Source organism: Astatotilapia calliptera, chromosome 10 (assembly GCF_900246225.1).
Source record: "Astatotilapia calliptera chromosome 10, fAstCal1.2, whole genome shotgun sequence".
Taxonomy (NCBI): Eukaryota; Metazoa; Chordata; class Actinopteri; order Cichliformes; family Cichlidae; genus Astatotilapia; species Astatotilapia calliptera.
Genome location: NC_039311.1, coordinates 31,736,060 through 31,755,060, shown reverse-complemented (window position 1 = coordinate 31,755,060; position 19,001 = coordinate 31,736,060). Strand labels below are relative to the sequence as shown.

Here is a 19,001-nt window from a genome sequence, read left to right as displayed (position 1 = left end):
GTAATGGAGGGGGCGTTTCCGCGATGCGCGTATCGAGGCTTGCTTCATTTATGGGAGGAGCTGAAAATGATGACGTCCGAAGCCTCGCTGCCCGGCTGTACCACGTGACTGGTTCATGAAGTGGTTCGAACTTTGCCGCGAGATATGACAGCGATACAAACCCCTCAGACTTCATTCAAAATGTGGGTGTTTGATGGAGAGTTGCGGTTAGTGAGAGTTTGGAGACCGTTTGGAGGTTTATAAGAGAAAGTCAGGAGAGAATGGAGCCAGCTAAGAAGAGGAGGATGTCCTCCCCTGTGTGGGAACATTTTGATCTTATTCCTCCCAACAAAGTATGTAAATTTCTACAGAAGATGTATTTTCATAATACTGATGGTGCAATACAATTTATGTTGAGCTGTCTTGACTTTTGTACAAGGTGAAGTGTTTGCTATGTGTCAGGGAGCTGGGATATAACAACAGCAACACCTCATCCATGTTTAGGCACTACAGAGCTTTGCATGAGAATAAGAGGAACACCGATTGTGGAGCAAGACCAGGTGAGCCATCAAATGTCGTGATAATATAGCATGCAGTAATGTTACTAAATGATATAACAATATTATACAACTGTAATAAGTTACGTGTGTGATATTTATATTTGTGCTTTGTCTTTATTGTCTTTCCTCAGGAGAACAATCTCAAATAGATGAAGACCTGGTCAGCATGGTGATTGAGGACTCCCAGCCATTTAGCATTGTGGAGGACAAAGGATTCAAAAGATTTGTTAAATCATTAAATCCTAGCTATGTTCTCCCCACTAAAAAGGTCATAAAAGCAGTGAAATGTAGTTTTTACAGAATAAAATGTGAACAGGCAGGAGTGTAGCTGTCCATACCTTAATGTTACAAAAGCACCACCACTGTCCACACCCCAACCACACCTCACCTCACAGTAAATGATCATTTCCATTTTAAGCATTTCCAAATGATCATTTTCCATACTGCCAGTATAAATATACACAGTATACTGCCATCAATACAAAATGCATGTTTTACACACTCCTTTTGTTGTTGACATTTACAGGCTGTGTGCAAAAGGCCACACTCTTCAAATTCATGCCAACTAATATTTTTACGTCCAGTAGGTGTCCTGCTAGAGCAAATGAAGCTTCAAGAAGCTTTGTGCTGGGGTGAACCAATTGGATGAAAAGCTTCAGTGCTTCATGAAGCTTCATCTGCCCATCACTACTGAAAACCACAGCTTTATTGCTGGCACCAACAAAACAGAAACCAAAACATGACAACACTAACTGGAACACACAGGCAGGGTCTGAGGGTACGACGCGACACCGAGCATGGGAAAACACAGGGCTTAAATACACAGGGTAGTAATGAGGGAATGGGCCACAGAAGGGAGACACAGCTGGGGGAGATCAGGGCTAACGAGACGGGGGAGCTAAGCTGCACACACTAACATAAGACAAAGACTTTCACAACAAGAAACAAGAATTACTAAACCAGATGCAGACATGACACTGAGAGACGGACTAGACACTGAACAGAAACTGCAATACACATGAGAACCCAAAACCTAAGAACTGATCCCTCACCAAGAATAACAGAAACAGATCTATAATGATAATAAACAAAGCACCAGAACATCAGAAAACAATCCATAATGCAAAAATAAACCAAAACATAATAAACTCAAAATACCGGGTCCAACGGACCCAGAACCGTGACACTAAAGGACACTTTCTCAGGCTAAACAGGACACAGATCCTGACTCATGCATCTGTTGAGGAAATCTGTTGAGAAATTCATGTCAGCGATCACAGATGTTTTTTAATATATTTTTTATATGATGTTCTTACACTCCTTGAAATTTGTTAAATTTAAGCAGACTTGTCCTTTACTTTATGTGGAATATTAGAGTAGACATCTATGAAACTTGGACCAGACGTGGAATGTGTTGAAAGTTAGACGTCAACTACTAAGGATGATTTTTAAAAAAATTTTGAATATGATGCAACCAGGCTGTCCCAGTGCAATGTGTGCGCGTGCGCAGTCACACATGCAGACTTGCCGTGCACACTCACACACCGCATTGAGACAGCCTGGTTGCTGTTATTCAAAAGAGTTAGTGGTTTATATAATTGCAAAGTGTAATTCATTGCAGTTAACTTTTATTTGTTTAATCGCTTACACAAGTTTTGAGGTGTGGAATAAACTGCAATGGAGTTTGAAAACAAAAAATGTGTGTGCGTGGTTGAAGGATGTGTTGGGGGAAGGTCTTTTAAAACAAAGGTGTGTTTATAGTGTTTTATATTTAATATTCACACTCGGGAGAACAGCTCAGAGATCAGGATCTTGCCCTGGACATGTGACTACAGTCCTTGTGTTTCTGTTTGTTACTTTAAAGTGATCCCTCGGGTATTAAGCAGTTTTCCTTGTTAATAACTGTTTGTCATCAGTGATTTGGAGCTTCATTTTTCTCACTGAATGCATGCTTGCAGTTAAAATTGTATTCTTATCACCTTGTTGCCCTTCTTTGATATTTTTTAATTAGATTATCTACAAAATAGTTAAATAAGGAGGGATCATGTGGAAAAACTGCCCATGATTTATTAAAATACAGAAATAAATTAAACCATCTAGCAATTAACTCAGATGACCCATTATAGAAGAAACAATCCCAGCCATCGAAGCAGTTAGGAGAGGACCCTGCAGAGTCTCGATGAAGATGGAGGCTTGGAGCTCATCACCCTGGTCATTCCACACACCAGAGTGGGGAGGTGGGTTGCATGGCTGAGTGTCTGAAAGACAGAAGACCAGTGAGATGTAAAGCATGCAGTAAAGGCTGATTATCTTGGAGAAGGCAGAAAATGATTGGACCATAGAAATGATCTCAGCACTTGTTTGAGTAGTTTTTTACTAGCAGCTAAACATTTAATTTGGGTATCCAAATTTAAATGATGGTGTGAATTTTAAAAATAGCACCAATAAATAAATAAAAATGCATATTACGAGTTTACAGGAGTTAGTGGGTATTATAGAATATAATAAACATTAAGCTGCCTTTGAAAACGTTGAGTATGCTTATATGCACTGAGTTTTTGTGAAAACAATGTTGATACATTTCGGTTTGGCAGCCCGCGAGAGCCACAAAGTGTGGAAACAGCGCCATAATTTTCCATTAGGTCGTTCAGCATCAGGCGTTTCCGTAGTGTAGTGGTTATCACGTTCGCCTAACACGCGAAAGGTCCCCGGTTCGAAACCGGGCGGAAACACTTATTGCTAGAAGACGCGTTTTTTATAAAACACTGTATTATGTGATGTGTGAAAAGGCTATATTTATAAAATGACGACAAAATGATGATATCTCAATAAAATAATATATTTATTTAATATGTAGTGACAGGTTATGTATAATACAATTATGTATTATGTCATCTTGACATGTCGAGATGACATTAAACTTTTTAAATATGCATGAAAAGAAAACAGAGGTGTCGGTCTACGTGAGTCCACGTCTGTGGATTTGTTACCCTTGGAAGTGTGTTTTTTTAAACCTGTTGTTACTGACCTCGATTTTAAGTTGGACAGACAAATTAGAGCAGTGGTGAAGTTCGGTTTTTATCATTTAAGGTGACTGGCAAGAGCGAAGTTGGTTCTTTCTAGGCAGCGCCTCGAAACAGCGATCTATGCTTTAATTTCTTCCCATCTGCTGTAACTGTACACTGCTATGGTTATATGCTCTCGTAAAAGAGAGCAACCCTGTCCTGGCCTCCCTGCACTGGCTGTCTGTGCCTTTTAGAGTTAATTTTAAAATTCTTATGTTTGTTTTTAAATGTTTTAACAATCTTGCTCCGCCTTACCTCTCTGAGCTTCGTCGTGCCTACACACCCTGTCGGTCTCTTAGGTCAGCTGACCATCTTCTTCTGGAAGTAATGAGATCCAGGAGGAAGCTCAGAGGCCATGGGGCCTTTACTATCGTCGCTCCTAAATTATGGAATAACTTGTCCTTCCACGTTAGAGAGGCCTCTTCACTGTTTTAAAACGCATCTTAAAACCTATTTTTATTCTTTGGCTATTGGCCTCACTGAGACTTAGTTTATCTTGTAATTAAATTAATTATTAACTAACAAATTAAATATGTTACTTTTATTTATTTTTTTCTTTTATTTATATCATATGTAATTTTATTATTTAGTTCCAATGTACAGCACTTTGTGTCAGCTGTGGTTGTTTTACAGTGCTTCATAAATAAAGATGATGATGATGATGAAAGGTCATAGGAAGACCAATGTGAAACTGTATAACCTTATTTATTAAATACTACCTCGCTGCTTATGTACTAAACCTTTCAACGTTGTTAGTACCGGTGTAATATATTTGTGGCCACACGCGTGTTTGTGGGGGCGCTGTTTCTTGCTGTGTGATCAAAATTAAAGTAATTCGTGGACATCACACTGATGTTTTTCTTGTGAAACATGTCGGTACATCCTATTTAGTTTTTTATAACCTACATATGTATGATATTTTTGAATATGAGGAAAAAATCTAGAATAAAAAAGAAAAACAATAAAAAAAGATGTTTCCGCCCGGTTTCGAACCGGGGACCTTTCGCGTGTGAGGCGAACGTGATAACCACTACACTACGGAAACTGCTAGTGTAAGCTGGCGACGTAGCCAAAAATATGTATTACCAAGAAAGAAACAACGTTAACTGCAGTCATTTCTATAGTAGTAAAATTAAACGATCTAAAGTCCAAAGTGCGAGACCTTCTTCGTGTTTTCCAAAGACGACAAACGGGCTGTGAGAGTATTTGCCGGACTCAAAGGAGCTTGCAAAGAAAAGCGTCTGGAATTCTTTAAGTTGCTTGAAGACGTTTCACCTCTCATCCGAGAAGCTTCTTCAGTTCTAAGGTCAAATGGTGGAGAGTCCCAGATATAAACCTAGTGGGAGTTTCCCCCCACAGAGGGACCAAAGAACCCCCTGATGATCCTCTAATCACCTGAGCCAAGGTGTGAAACTGGGTGTGGGTCCCAATCAGCCAGAGTTTCGGGTGCGTTCATTGTGAAACCTGGCCCCACCCTGTCATGTGATTTCCTGAGGTCAGCTGGCCCAGGATGTGAGTGGGCGTTAAGGCGTCTGGGGAGGGATCTCAAAACTGGATTATAGATGGGACACAGCTGGTGTCGTAAACCCCGCCTCTGTTCAAAGATGGTCGCTCACAGTGGACATAAGATAAGATAAGATAAGATAAGATAAGATAAGATAAGATAAGATAAGATAAGATAGAACTTTATTAATCCCTCGGGTGGGTTCCTCTGGGAAATTCGGTTTCCAAAAGCACAGCACCGACAGAAGTTACAGTTACAGAATATTATATATATATATACACACACACACACATATATAAATACAGAGACAAATATAAATAAAATATACGAAGGGGATAAATAGAACAAATAGGAATAAAAATAAAAATACAAGTGAATTGCACATTTCAAGTATTGAGTCTATTGCACCATTGACTATTTACAAAAGTATTGCACAAGGTATTGCACAGTGAGGTGAAGAGGCACTACAGCTTAGTTGTTCCCCCCTCCTTTGTCCTCCTGTTTCCCCTCCCTCTCCCCTCCAGAGAGGAGTTAAACAGTCTGATGGCGTGTGGGACAAAGGAGATAGACATAGATGCTTCTTTAACTCCTCTTTCAAACCATCTGTCCTCTCCGTCCAAAATGTGAACATTGGCATCCTCGAAAGAGTGTCCTTTATCCTTTAGATGCAGATGGACTGCTGAGTCCATCTGCATCATTTGACCTTAGAACTGAAGAAGCTTCTCGGATGAGAGGTGAAACGTCTTCAAGCAACTTAAAGGAGTCCAGACGCTTTTCTTTGCAAGCTCCTTTGACTACGATGACCTGGATGACTGAGAACCTTCACAGACATATTTGCCGGGCTGTGTTGAATATAGATTCTTATACACCGTTTTATATTTATTCTTTATTCTCAGAGTATTAAACCACACCGAGGGGAGAAACAAAAATGAACACATTAATTTAATGTTTATATAAAGGTAATAATCAGATTCTCCCACAGTGTATTCTTGTCTTCCTCTGTGAAATCTCCCACTCGGCTGCCAGCACACTTATCAATAACTGATTGATCAGATGCTGCCAAAACCACCTCTTTCACCTTGGTTCAACTTTGTGTGACCCCCAGTGTTAGGGTAGGCGAAGCCACAGAAACATACCGTGTGTAGCTGATTCAGCCTCAGATGTTGGTCCTGCCTGATCTGAGCGACAGCAATGTGACTGAGGATGTGTCACATGGAGCAGCGACATCAGCCTTTTCCAAATATGACCCCCATTACTGATGAAACAGCCTGAAAATGATCTCATTCATCTAAATTTATCTCACCGTCACTTATTACCTTCTCACTGTAAACAGAAAAGCGTGGGCAAAGCAGACCCACGTGCCTCTCAGTACGTGACTTCACCCATGTGTGTTTGTTTGTGTTTCTTTCGGATTTGTGGTAGTTCCTCCTGTCCTGTTGCAAGAGCTCTGGCATGTCACAAGTTCATCTGAAAGCCCCCCTGAAAGCCCACACAATCAGCTGCTGGAGTTTGTGTTTCCCTTTCTGGAAGGTTGTGAAAAACAAACGAGGGAAACTTTCAGCATTTCTTCAAAAAAGGTTGGAGCGTGACTCCTTCAGCTTTTACAATAATTCATCCAGCGTTAGTAAATCTGAAAGCACTTGTACTCTGTTTTAGTTTTGTAAGCATAACAAACACAGGCGTTATTCTTAATTATTATCATAAAAATTATATTACAGTTGAGAAGTGAAAGCAGCAGAATTTCCTTCTTTCTGATTGTTGAAATGTTCACAAAGAGGAAGTAAGCCTTGCCGTGGCACACACACAGTATAAAAGCTTCGCGTCTGTTGTCTTTCAGCTCAGTTGGACTCCGCTGGTGTGTTGCTTCTCAGCATGGAGAACATCTACGTCAGGCACTTGGAGCTGCTGGGCTACGAGAAGCGCTTCTTCCCGAGTCAGCACTACGTAAGGCTGCAAACATCTTATTCTGCTGCCCTAAAAAGTCCTAAAAAAAACCGAGTGTAGAATCTTTTTTAACATCACCAACAGCACCGAGTTCAATTCTGAGGGTCGAGAGTCTTTAAACGTCTGATGAACTGTGAAAGTAGCTCCTCTGTTTGTGCCTTTAAATGTGTGCAGGTGTACATGCTGATGGTGAAATGGAGCGACCTCTCAGAGAAGCTCATCTACAGGACGTATCCTGAAATCCACACTTTCCACGTAAGTCCATCTGCACCACGAAATAAAGGCTCTGCTCAGTAACGTTTGGACAAAATAAAGTTCAGTCGTCAGAGCTCAAAAATATTTTGTTTTCATCACAGAAATCTTTGAAGGACATGTTTCCCATCGAGTCCGGTCAAATAGAAAAGAGAGACAGAATCATCCCCTCATTGCCAGGTAAGAAAGAGGAAGCTCTCCTACTGTAGGTAAGTTATTTATATGTAACACTGCAGAGGTCAAAATCAACACCTCAGCAGGTAATCATATGAAACCACGGAGTAGTATTAAAAGAATAATTTCCAGTCGTATCTTTTCTGTGTAAAACCCCTCCGCTTTCAGGAAGCACCTGTGATTATCAGCCTCTTGCGGCCGGGCTCACTTCTGCTTTTCCCCCAAACGCAACACAGCTGAAATCAGCCGGTGTCTAAATGCAGCTCTTGAGCAGCAGTTACAGTGAAATCAGGAGAAAAAATACGTTACGAAAAAGAAGAAGTGGGAGAACTGTGATTAATTCTCCCAAGAATATATGGCAACACGAGTCAGAGCAGCGCGTTGCACTGGTGACACAACACACAGGTTACTTTGACTGGTCACAGCGTGCAAAGACAGCAGCTGTGAGACGTGCAGACTTTTAGAGACATTTTAGGGCATTTCCCGTCTGATTTTTGGAAGTTTGGATCCTTTCATTTTAAACAGAAACATGCGAGTCCTCGTTTTCACTGTCATTTTCTGTTCCTCTTCAAAGAAAACAGAACTGCCACCTTACACACCCCTCTTAGGAAACTTTCATTACAAAACAGCTGTTGCGACGTGAAGGACAAGACAAAACTGCATCTGTATAAATATATTTAAATATATCTTGTAAATATATTATGTTTTTTTTACAGTGCAAATGTTTCGTTTGCTTCCAAACAGCCAAACCTTCTTGTAGTTTAAAGCCATTCTCCAGGTTTTCTGAAGATCTTTCAACATTTTGAACATTGGCTGCTTTCTTACTCAGTTTCAGTCAAGTTCATTAAAGCATAAAACTGCACCTTACTCAAATAAACCACTGATGTGTGTCCACAAAACGGACAGTTTGGCAAAGAACCAATTTTAAATAGGTTCTTTAGGGACCAGCAGTCTGTCTCCAAACACATCGTCTGTTCCCGTTTCTTTAGTCGAATGTATGAAAAATTCAAGAAGATAACACAGGTCAATAGTGTAATATTACGGAGCCCCGCAGGGGACATGGGAGGAAAATCTCGCAAAAGTCCGAGATCTCCGAGTAATCAATTATTACTTAAACCAACGGTTAACTGTATATTTCTGCACATTTACGTATTATGATTCATATTTCCACATTCAGTGACCTTGTTTATAGGTAATTTCATTGTTTGATCGCGTAAAAATGTTCCTAATTTCATGTCTAAAAGCACTTGGAAAAGGCAGAATCCCATGTCAAATTAGCGCAACAAACTCTATTTTCATTACTGGAAATAACCGTATTTTTATGGGACAGTTATTTTCTGTTATTTCACGGTCGTATTTTTGGCGCCCCAGCTGCTGGAATATTACCGTTGTTTTAAGATGGTTTTTTTTCCTATTTATAGATGGTTTCATGGTTTAATCACATTAACATGTTCCTGATTTAATGTTTAGCGGCACTTGAAAAAGGCGAGATCCCACGTCAAATTAGTGCAACTAATTCTATTTTCATTACTGGAAATAACCGTATTTTTATGGGACAGTTATTTTCTGTTATTTCACGGTCGTATTTTGGCGCCCCAGCTGCTGGAATATTACCATTGTTTTACAATGTTTTTTTTAACAGTGTATAATATAGTATTTTTGCACTAAGAAGGCGATTCCTAAAGATAGCTGACAACTTGGCACATCTCGTAGCATCCATCCAACCACTCGTGTTTTTCCACCCATCTAATTCAGACAGATGGGTGGAAAAACCCATCTGTCTGCTTAATGCGGCATTAAGCAGCATGGGGGGTGACATTTTATAGTTCAGTAGCCCTGCACGGATGGATGGATGACATCTCTGCTACAGAAAGCATTGACTGAGGCCAAGGCTGGATGTCTCTTTGCAGCCACAGGCTCTGCATCTTTTACACTGACTATAGATCATCCAAACAGGAAGCTCTTCCTCAGTTATTGCAGGTGCAGAAAATTGAGTGTCATCAGTTTAGCAGTGAAAAGTTGGTAGCATTTACTGAGCATAAAAGAGGACCTAACATGGATCTTTGAACAACAGTTTCCTGTTGTTATAGAAAACATTACCCCAAAGACACAGACTGTGTTTCTGTCCTCAGCTCCTCGGTGGTTATGGGAAAGCGAGAAGTCAAGAGAAACCACGAAGAGCACCCTGGCTGAGTACTGCCAAAAGGTCATCAGCCTGCCGCCTCACATCTCCCGCTGCAAACACCTCTCCAGCTTCTTCAAGGTCCGACCAGAGGATGAAAACCCGCCTGCCCCAAACACGTCAGTACATCACGCACGTCTCTGTTTACGTTACGGCAGTTAAACATAGAACGATGTATAAATGACCCTTTCCTCCTCAGACTGAAAAGAGCCGAGACCTTTTTGGTGTCCAGAGACCAGGCTCGAGACGTGGCGTCCGGTAAGACTCACTCACACTCACAGCCTTCTATTATTCACGTGTTACATTCTGTAATTCATTCAGGACCACTATGGTCAGAAGCAGCAGTTATATTTGGTGTGATGGCAGCCATGTCCTTCTAAAAGGTGAAGGAAAGCACAAGACAGAGCAGACAAAAGATGTGACACTGATTAGATCAGAGACCCTGAAAGGGAGGAGCTGAGGAAAAGGTGGGCTGCAAAGAAACTTGGAGAGACCAACGTGTCTATTTCCTGATCCCACCTCAAGATTGTCCTTCATAACTCTGTTTCTAAACAGACTGTGAGCTCTTTGATCAAATGTTTTAATAAAAACAAAAGTTGGGTGTGATTTGTTTTGGCCACACGGTTACTGGGCACATGTTCAGAAACTGGAAGACATCATCATCCAGATGTTGCAGGTCTTTTTAATGAGACTAAAACAGATTCTTGTGTTTGACTTCTCAGAGATTTCCGCCCCCATCATCTTGGACACCTACAGAGTGATTGCGGACTTCGAAAAGTCGACCAAGTATGAGATCACTCTGCACACCGGTGACCTGGTGGAAATCGTGGAGAAAAATGAGAACGGTGATAAAACAACTGAATCTTTTAGAGTTTATTTGTTATTCTGAATTTTAGAGCCTTCGTCTTTTCCCTGAAATTTTTATTTGCCAGTGATTGTTTTGTTTTGTTTTTTCTATAAACCACATCAGGTGAAAATTAAGACTTGCTATTTGGTTTGCTAGCCCCACCTCTCGAGTGACTAGTGATTTTTACCACACATCTGGTTTTTATATACATTTTAGTTCTGGCCTGCCAAAACTTTGCATGTTTCTTCTGATTCTTCTTTAAAAGGAAGCCTACCAAAGGGCACTTCTTATGAGCAGCACGTCCATCATTTCCTGGTCGTGCTGTCTCTGCAGTAAACGACCATATAAAGAAGTCAGTGCGATGAGTTGATATTAGAGGAAAGCTTTTGACTCACTGGGATTACGCATACATTAGTTACCCACATTCTTTCTTAATTTCAGTAAAAAGAAAAACAACAATAATCAAACATGTCTGCAGGTAAAAAAGACAAAACGTAAAACAGCATAGTACAGAGTTTATAATAAAGGTACAGATTTTAAATCCCTATGTTAGGGGAAATGAAAAGATACAAATACTCTGAATGTTTTTTGTTGTTGTTGATTTACTATTCAGTGATGATAAATTCTAGAGAAACAGGAAGTTGGTGTTACGGCACAGTTAGTCAAGTTTTATGGTGACACTGCCTGAAAAAGAGGAGCTGGGGGGGAGGAGAGGTTGCAAAGTAGCTTGCAGATGCAGAAGGAAAACAAAAGTTTTGCTCTGATTGCGCCTCGAATTGGTTTAAGTAGAGTTTTATGTGATCTGTCTTGATGCATGCTGAATCATCCAGGTAAGTAAATCCCAAAAGGTTGATTCTGTTTATCTGGACGTAACGTTTTCAGTGGGAGAAATGTTTCGTCGCTCATCCAAGAAGTCACTTGGATGAGCAACGAAACATCCTCAGGAAACTTAAGGAAGTCCAAGCTCCTCAGCATGACCCGGATGACTGAAAACCTACACAGACATCTAAATACCACCTTTACCACTCTGACTTTTACTTCAGCTCTTGTTTCCTACTTCTAAATTATGCCACTTTGGTCCAGAATCTGCAGTATTTCCAGTCACAGTATCACACACCGTATATATAAAAGAAGGTCTGAAAGGTGAAGCCAGTGCAGAAGCGTCTTGAATGTGCATTCTTCCTGTTGGTTTAAAATGGAGCACTGTAACAAAAAATAATTTCCCCCAGGGATCAATAAAGTATTCTGATTCTGATTCTGATTCCTCATGGCCACCGGGGGGTTTATTTTTAAGCCAATAGAAAACAACCCATCTTCTCACTTTAACGCTGACCTCAGTAAACACTTAGCTGAATAATTTATGTTGGTCTCGAATTTCAAGCCTTACTGAGTGACGCTTGATGTTCCTGCTGTGATCAGGTTGGTGGTTCTGCCAGTATGAGTCAAAGCGAGGCTGGATTCCCGCGTCATACCTGGAGCCTCTGGATGGACCGGACGAGGCCGAGGACGTTGAACCCAACTACGAAGGCAAGAAGCTCTGGTTTTAATCCACCGTGGGTTGTGGCACTCTTTCTTTTAGGCACACGTTCATATAAAATGCTGTGTGTCACTGCAGGAGACGAGCACATCACCATCCAGGCCTACAAGGCGGAGCAGGACGACGAGATTTCTTTGGAGGTCGGTGAAACTGTCGAGGTCATCCACAAGCTACTGGACGGGTGGTGGGTCGTAAGGTACGACGAGTCCTTCACTTCAGAGCCCCTTCAGTACATTTAACAGACGCTTGATCTCACAGACTCTGCATTCATAAAAAACACAGATTCAGAGAGTTTTTGTACTTCGACACCGGTCTCAGTTTTTAACATGGAACCACTCTGCTTGTTTCCAGCTCCTGGAGCTTGTCCTCCTAAAAAGACAGCCTACAGCCATAGCTGTGTACCTGAGATGAACATATGAGGGATATCCCCTTTCTGTATGACACCATACAGACTGCACAGACAGTTTATAAAAAATATATTTTTATACACTCAGCTCAACTCAGAAAGCAGGTTGCCTAATGTGTATTTCTCAGACATGCTGCACTGTAGGGTTATAAAGTTAAAGAAAAGCTGTTGTTTGAGACTAATTCCACATTTGTAAAGTTCATTGAACCTTTTTTTCCTCTTAAACGGCTGTTTTGTACAGGAAAGGAGACGAGACTGGATATTTCCCCTCTTTGTTCCTGTCGAAGGCCGGAAAGAGAGAGAGATTGAACCCGGGTGGGCAGAAGCCACCACCTCGCAGGTCTGTGCCTCATCTTAAAATACATAATGAGCTGGTTTCTGTTGCCAGGTCTGCAGTGCCTCCTCCATTCTCATACTGGCATTTTACTGTGTAACATCAGATTAAAGGGAAGTGAGTTGTGAAAAAACCCTCAGGATGTGATTTCATTTCTCCTTGTTGCTTTGTGGTCCGCTTATGTGCTCATAGAATTAGAAATTCCAGAAAATGCTCTGCAGGAGTTATTTTTGGGTGTCTGGGTCATTTTTCTGCTTTTTAATCTGCCACAGCTGACAGGAAATCAGCAGCTATGTAATAAAAACAGATAATATTACCAATTTTGTGTAATTACAATTTGCAGGTTATGTGACCTTCAGTTACCCCCAGATGCCCATTATGAGTTGGGTTAAAACACTGAGGACTGAGGGATTCAGGTTAAATATTTGATCTCAGCGATGGATACAGGTTGGATAAATGCTAAAATACGGGATACATTAATCCAGGGGACGTTGAACCTTTTGAGTCAAAGGACCAGTTACAGGGGAAGAAATCTTCCAAGAGCCTCAGATTTAATACTAAACTTTTGCAAACTGTTTTCCACCCAAGAAGAAACAAAGTCTATCACCTCACCTTTTTTGCAGCTTGCAGCTGTTCCAAACACTTAACAAACCCACCACCTGTCCTTTATCTCCCTCAGATCGACCATCAGAAATGCCAAGAGCATTCATAACAAGTCTCGCCAGCGGCTCAGCCAGGAAACCTACCGCCGGAACAGCCGCCGCTACTTCCAGCAGAAAGGCAGCCGGCTCAGCGAACCACAGAGGAACTCCAAGAATGCAGCAAAGTCCCCGCTGAAGGAGAGGAAGAACCAGGGTAATGACCACGTGTCCACCACTGTCTTAAAAAGTCTTAAAATCTCTGAAGTAAATAAAAAATACATTTAGCAGTATTCACATGTTTGAACATCTACTCTTTTAAAGTCTTTGAAAAAATGCTAAAAGGTTTTTTTGTTTGTTCTTTCTTTTGTTAAATTAATTGTTTTTCAGTTCGTTCATTTTAGAGGTGTCAAAGCAAATATGCTACTGCAAACAGAAAGCTTTTGAGGCATGGTTGAAACTGATACAGGGGGATGTATGTGGGAAACCGTACGCGATCTGCTCCACATGATGGAAATCGAACTAAAAATGTTCACACACACTGGAAATCTCCACATATTTGTAATTTTCTCTAACAGGACATCAGTCTGTGCTCCTTTGCATCACTTGCAGGTAATTTGATGTATAAAAACACATCAGAGCCAAACTGAGAGGATTTTTGACTTCCTCGTAATCCCATTTTGCAACAAAATGGTTGGTTTGTTACAACCGAGTTAGATGCGCAACAGAGAGCGCTAACTAGACAGTCCTCAGCCAATAAGAATGAAGGGAATTAAATGGGTAAAACTTCATAAAAACCATGTACAGATCTCAGCCACAGAGAGACCTTTTACCAACACCAAGCCCAGACATACGATTGCATGAGGAAGGTCAAAAGGCATAAAAATCTTTGACAGGTTGAATATGGATTCAAACTTGCTTCATAATACTGGAACATTTTAGTCCCAGGAGGAGGCCAACGATCCACTGAGATGTCCAGCTATCTTTATTAGAACCATCAGAGTAAACCTTAGAGCGTTTTGGTTCCTTCAAAGGCCTGTTTGGGGATTGGAAGCTTGTTTTAGGGTTTAAAGGTAGACTTGAATTCAGGGCGAAGGTTGAGTACATGTTTGTGGTGGTTAAACATCGTGTTAAGAGTCTTGAAAATACATTAATGAACAGTTCTTGTGATACAAATTCGGAATTAGGACGATATTTGACAGGAGCAGAGGTGGAAAGTAATGAAGTACAAATACATTATGTTACTGTACTTAAGTAGACTTTTCAGGTATCTGCACTTTACTTGAGTAGTTTGTCTTCCGACTACTTCTTACTTTTCTTCCCTACATTTTTGAAACAGGCTTGTTTGCTTTAACACATTTGAGACGAGTTATCAGAATCAGAATCAGAATCAGAATACTTTATTGATCCCTGGGGGAAATTATTTTTTGTTACAGTGCTCCATTTTAAGCCAACATTAAGACAAGACAGACAATACGCTAACTAAGAATAGTACAATATATACATATATATACATACATACATATATACATAAGTCACTTATAAATAAATATTTGGAAAAGAAACATGTGTAGTTGTAGCAGCAAACAGTGTGTTAAGTGGATGCGTTGTACAGGGAGATGGCCACAGGCAGGAATGATTTCCTGTGTCGTTCAGTGGTGCTTTTCGGTAATCTCAGTCTCTCACTGAACGAGCTCCTGTGACTGACCAACATGTCATGGAGTGGGTGGGAGGTGTTATCCAACATTGTCTTTATCTTATATTATGAAACATGCTGCGAAACAAAGTGACGTACTTCAGCTGTTACTGGAGTATTTTTTAACACTAGTATCTGTACTTCTACTTAACTACAGAATGTCTCTGATAAAGTTGTGCCACCTCTGGACAGGAGTCTCAACCAGACCATTAAAACCAAACAACTGGTGACACTTCTGTTTCAGTTAGTGTGAACTTGGTCTTTAATGTTATTCCTCGATCCCCGGGCTGACCTGCTCGTGTTGCTGTTTCTGACTCACAGATAACATTCCCGAGATGTCCGGCACCAGCTCGGAGAGCGAGCTAAAGAAGGAGGCGCCGGTCATCCCTCCCCGACCCAGCCCAGAGCTCATCTTGGAGCGCTGCACCGACAACACCTGCAAGAAAGTCAGCATCCACAAGTCACCGTCCAGCTCCTCAAGCTAGCACAAAAAAGATTTGACGGAGCAATCCTTACAGAGCCGTTTTGTTAACAAGAGTCCTAGTTTTAGAAGACCTTCATGTTTTGAGTTTTTAGATATATTACAAGGTGTGGATAAAAGGGCTGGAAATGTACTATGATTTTCTAACTGCCATCAAACACATGGAAAGACCAAAAAGCAGCCACGTGTCAGTAAGTTATTCATTGGTTTGTGAACACGTCTTTAATTCAGCCTTTCAAACATTTCCTCACTTCTTAGGACGAAACGTGTTTTTCTGGAATTGTTTTCAGTGGCGTAATAATCCATATTTTCTAGCAGATGGACGGTCAGAGTAAATGACAAGTGTAAAGTTACGTGGTTTGACTTTAGGCAGCAGTACATTTTGTTTCAGAGCTTTATCTTTTAAAGACTCCATGTTTTATATCTTTGGACTACCAGAGCAGCTTTGTATGATTCGAGTCCAAAATAATGCCTGTTTGTCTTACACTGGGCTTGAGCGCAGCTCCTAAGTTACTCCTCTGTCTAACATAAGCTGTTTTAGCTCCTCCTCTTTTAAGCCAGCTTTCTTCTGATTGGCTGCCCCTCACAAACAGGTCTGAATAGCAGGTTGTCTGCTGTAGATGTTAATCTCAAAGATAACACCATTAAATTTTTATTATGATTATAAGCAGTATTGAAACTCTGACCCACCTGCACCATTAACATGTAAATTTGGAACTTTGGTGATAAAAGAATAACCGTGTCTTTGGCACATTTTTATTAGTTATCTGGGGGTAAAAATGCTTTGTTTTGTTGTAATTTGTAAGCTTATTTTTAATTTATGCCAAATATCAGCACAAAAAAATGGTTTCGGAATAAGTAAATACCTGCATTTGTGGAGCATCACCTCACCTTTTTATTTGCTTGTTGTCCTATTTAAAGTGTACATGTTACGCGACTCTGACTGTCATACCTCTATTTTTTTTGTAAATTGCTTTATAAAGTATAAAAAACAGTTCGAGGTGTTCACTGGGTAATTTACTTTTATTAGAAAATAAAGGCCATTGCACAGCACATGTGCTTTATGTACATGAAACACTTTATGTAATTTTTGGTGATTCAGTCATCTGTGGTTGCAAATTTTAAAGCCATCCTGATATCTTCTCCCACCAACGATGTGGAGATCCAACTTTTTTAGATCCAGTTAAAATCAAGGTACTCAAACAGATGCTCTGGAAAAATTCCAGAATTCTTGGAACAGAGTTTAATACACCGAATCATATGAACAGCAAGAAAATACATACAAGGTATAGCAAGATAACACATAGCAGAAAGCAAGCAAAGCAAACCCCCGAGGTGTACAGCCTTAAGCACAGACAGCAGAGCAACACAGAGACGGACGCCTCTGGTCCTCTAATATATGGGGACCAGTATCCCCGCCCCCTGCTGCAGCGTAACTTTCCCACCCGTCCTCCAGCCAAACACAGCTGCAGGCTCAGGTAGCAGCCAAGGTCCCGGCCAGAGGCCAGTCAGGACTGGCTACGCTTTTGGCTTTGGCTTTTCACAATAGGTCATGACACGGTAAAATATCGCACATAAATCCTAATTATTAAATCTTACACAGAAAGTGGCATAATCTTATAATATACAATCTTATAACTACATAGGTTACATGCTTAACACTGTGATTCTCATACATTAAAACACTTCAGTTCAAAGTGTGTGTGTGTGTGTGTGTGTGTGTGTGTGTGTGTGTGTGTGTGTGTGTGTGTGTGTGTGTGTGTGTGTGTGTGTGTGTGTGAGTAATTATATTGTATGATATTTTATTGTGATGTGCTCAGGATCTCTGTTACAATGTTACTGTTTTGGTTGTGTTGCATGAAAGACATTGAGTGTGTATTGAGAGAGGTTAGTTACCGGATCTGGAGAGTGAGTTATTCAGGAGAAATTCTCTCCTTACATTAACTGCCCTGTTACTGTACCACCTTAATAAACCATGTCCTTAAGACTCTACGTGGAAGTTAAAATATATGTTCAGTGCAGATAAGGTAAGGTAAGGTTTATTTATCAAGTGCTTTTCGTAGACAGGCAGTCACAAAGTGCTGTACACAAAGGTTAAAATAAAGAAAACATTAAGTAATAAAGTAGACAATATAAACAATGCAAATTCAAAACAATTCAACAATTCTATCTATATATAGTGTATATAGTTATATAGGTATAACTATATACATGTCACACAAGTCCACCACACATACTGCCATCATTACGTATTCGCATAATTAGTGACTGTTTCACTTTGAGTTTGTTCGATAAAACCAAAATAATTAACAATTTTGATGTAAAATTATGAAGGGAAAAGAAATTTAAAAAACAGGATGACCCCGACGTGATTTGAACACGCAACCTTCTGATCTGGAGTCAGACGCGCTACCGTTGCGCCACGAGGTCTTGTGTGCAAGCAGTGGGTATATGGTCATATGAATAAGCACCATTCATGCTAAAGTCTTTTTTTTAAATTTATATCACAGTAAAAGACATGTGCTACCGTCATTTGTAGCATCACGAAACAAAAGCGACATAAAACCGCCGTCATGTGTCGCGTCGCTGTCGTTCTGCAAGGTAAAGCTAGCGAAAGCCGCTAGCGAAGGGCTAACGGCTAAGCGACGCTTAAAAAGCAGGGCTCTAAAGTAGTTAAAAGTGAAGGGGGTTGTTAGCTTTGTGTCGCCGTCAGTGTACCGATATAACAGACAATGAACAGTTCTTCTGCTCGTTGATTAATATTAGCTACTGCACATAACCGTCTCATATAACGTATATGTACTGTACTATGAATCGACCTGGTGACACTTGCCTGATATCTGTCCCTGGTGGTCTAGTGGTTAGGATTCGGCGCTCTCACCGCCGCGGCCCGGGTTCGATTCCCGGTCAGGGAACATTAGTTTTATAATATTGCTTTAATTACATGAATTTACAAACTTTTTTTTAAATGAAAAGTGATTCTTTAGTTATTTATGTCAGTATGCACAGCACAAGATTCACTAAAGCAAAGATACTCTCAGGCTGTTGTATCTTTGGTGCATCTTAATGTTCCCTGCAGAGAGATTGCGTGTTCTGGCGTGCTGCATAAGGGCACGACAAGTCATTCAGAATTAATAAAGCGAGAAGAGGAAGTCAGGTGATTAAAACTTCCCTTCAAAATAAAAACGCAGTTTCACATTAGAAACGTCTTTCACCTGTCAGAGGAGCAGGGTCAGCAGGACACCATATGCATTGGATGGGTAACCAATTATGTCACTCTGGTATTCACAAAAATCAACGAATCAATAACTAAAATTGTATAACAGCAGCAATAAAAGTGTAAAAATATCTATCTTAGATTGCAGAAGCAAATTGTCTGCACAGGCTAGGGTGACCAACCGT

The 19,001-nt window shown here is 40.5% G+C and overlaps 1 protein-coding gene and 4 non-coding genes across 5 annotated transcripts; 3 read left to right on the top strand and 2 right to left on the bottom strand.

Moving 5' to 3' along the window:
• The first annotated feature begins 3,198 nt into the window (after positions 1-3,198).
• trnav-aac (transfer RNA valine (anticodon AAC)) lies at positions 3,199-3,271 on the top strand. Its single transcript has one exon. It is a non-coding gene; the product is annotated as a tRNA-Val (tRNA).
• A 1,305-nt stretch (positions 3,272-4,576) lies between these two features.
• Positions 4,577-4,649, bottom strand: trnav-cac (transfer RNA valine (anticodon CAC)). Its single transcript has one exon. It is a non-coding gene; the product is annotated as a tRNA-Val (tRNA).
• A 2,312-nt stretch (positions 4,650-6,961) lies between these two features.
• ncf1 (neutrophil cytosolic factor 1) lies at positions 6,962-16,596 on the top strand. Its single transcript, XM_026181284.1, has 11 exons — positions 6,962-7,052; positions 7,227-7,307; positions 7,409-7,484; positions 9,611-9,779; positions 9,860-9,918; positions 10,383-10,505; positions 11,927-12,034; positions 12,123-12,240; positions 12,692-12,790; positions 13,464-13,639; positions 15,440-16,596. The coding sequence occupies exons 1-11, from the start codon at positions 6,981-6,983 to the stop codon at positions 15,601-15,603; spliced, it is 1,245 nt and encodes a 414-aa protein (XP_026037069.1). The 5' UTR covers positions 6,962-6,980; the 3' UTR covers positions 15,604-16,596.
• Positions 16,597-17,957: 1,361 nt separating this feature from the next.
• trnaw-cca (transfer RNA tryptophan (anticodon CCA)) lies at positions 17,958-18,029 on the bottom strand. The gene has a single exon. It is a non-coding gene; the product is annotated as a tRNA-Trp (tRNA).
• A 413-nt stretch (positions 18,030-18,442) lies between these two features.
• trnae-cuc (transfer RNA glutamic acid (anticodon CUC)) lies at positions 18,443-18,514 on the top strand. The gene has a single exon. It is a non-coding gene; the product is annotated as a tRNA-Glu (tRNA).
• The last annotated feature ends 487 nt before the right edge of the window (positions 18,515-19,001 follow it).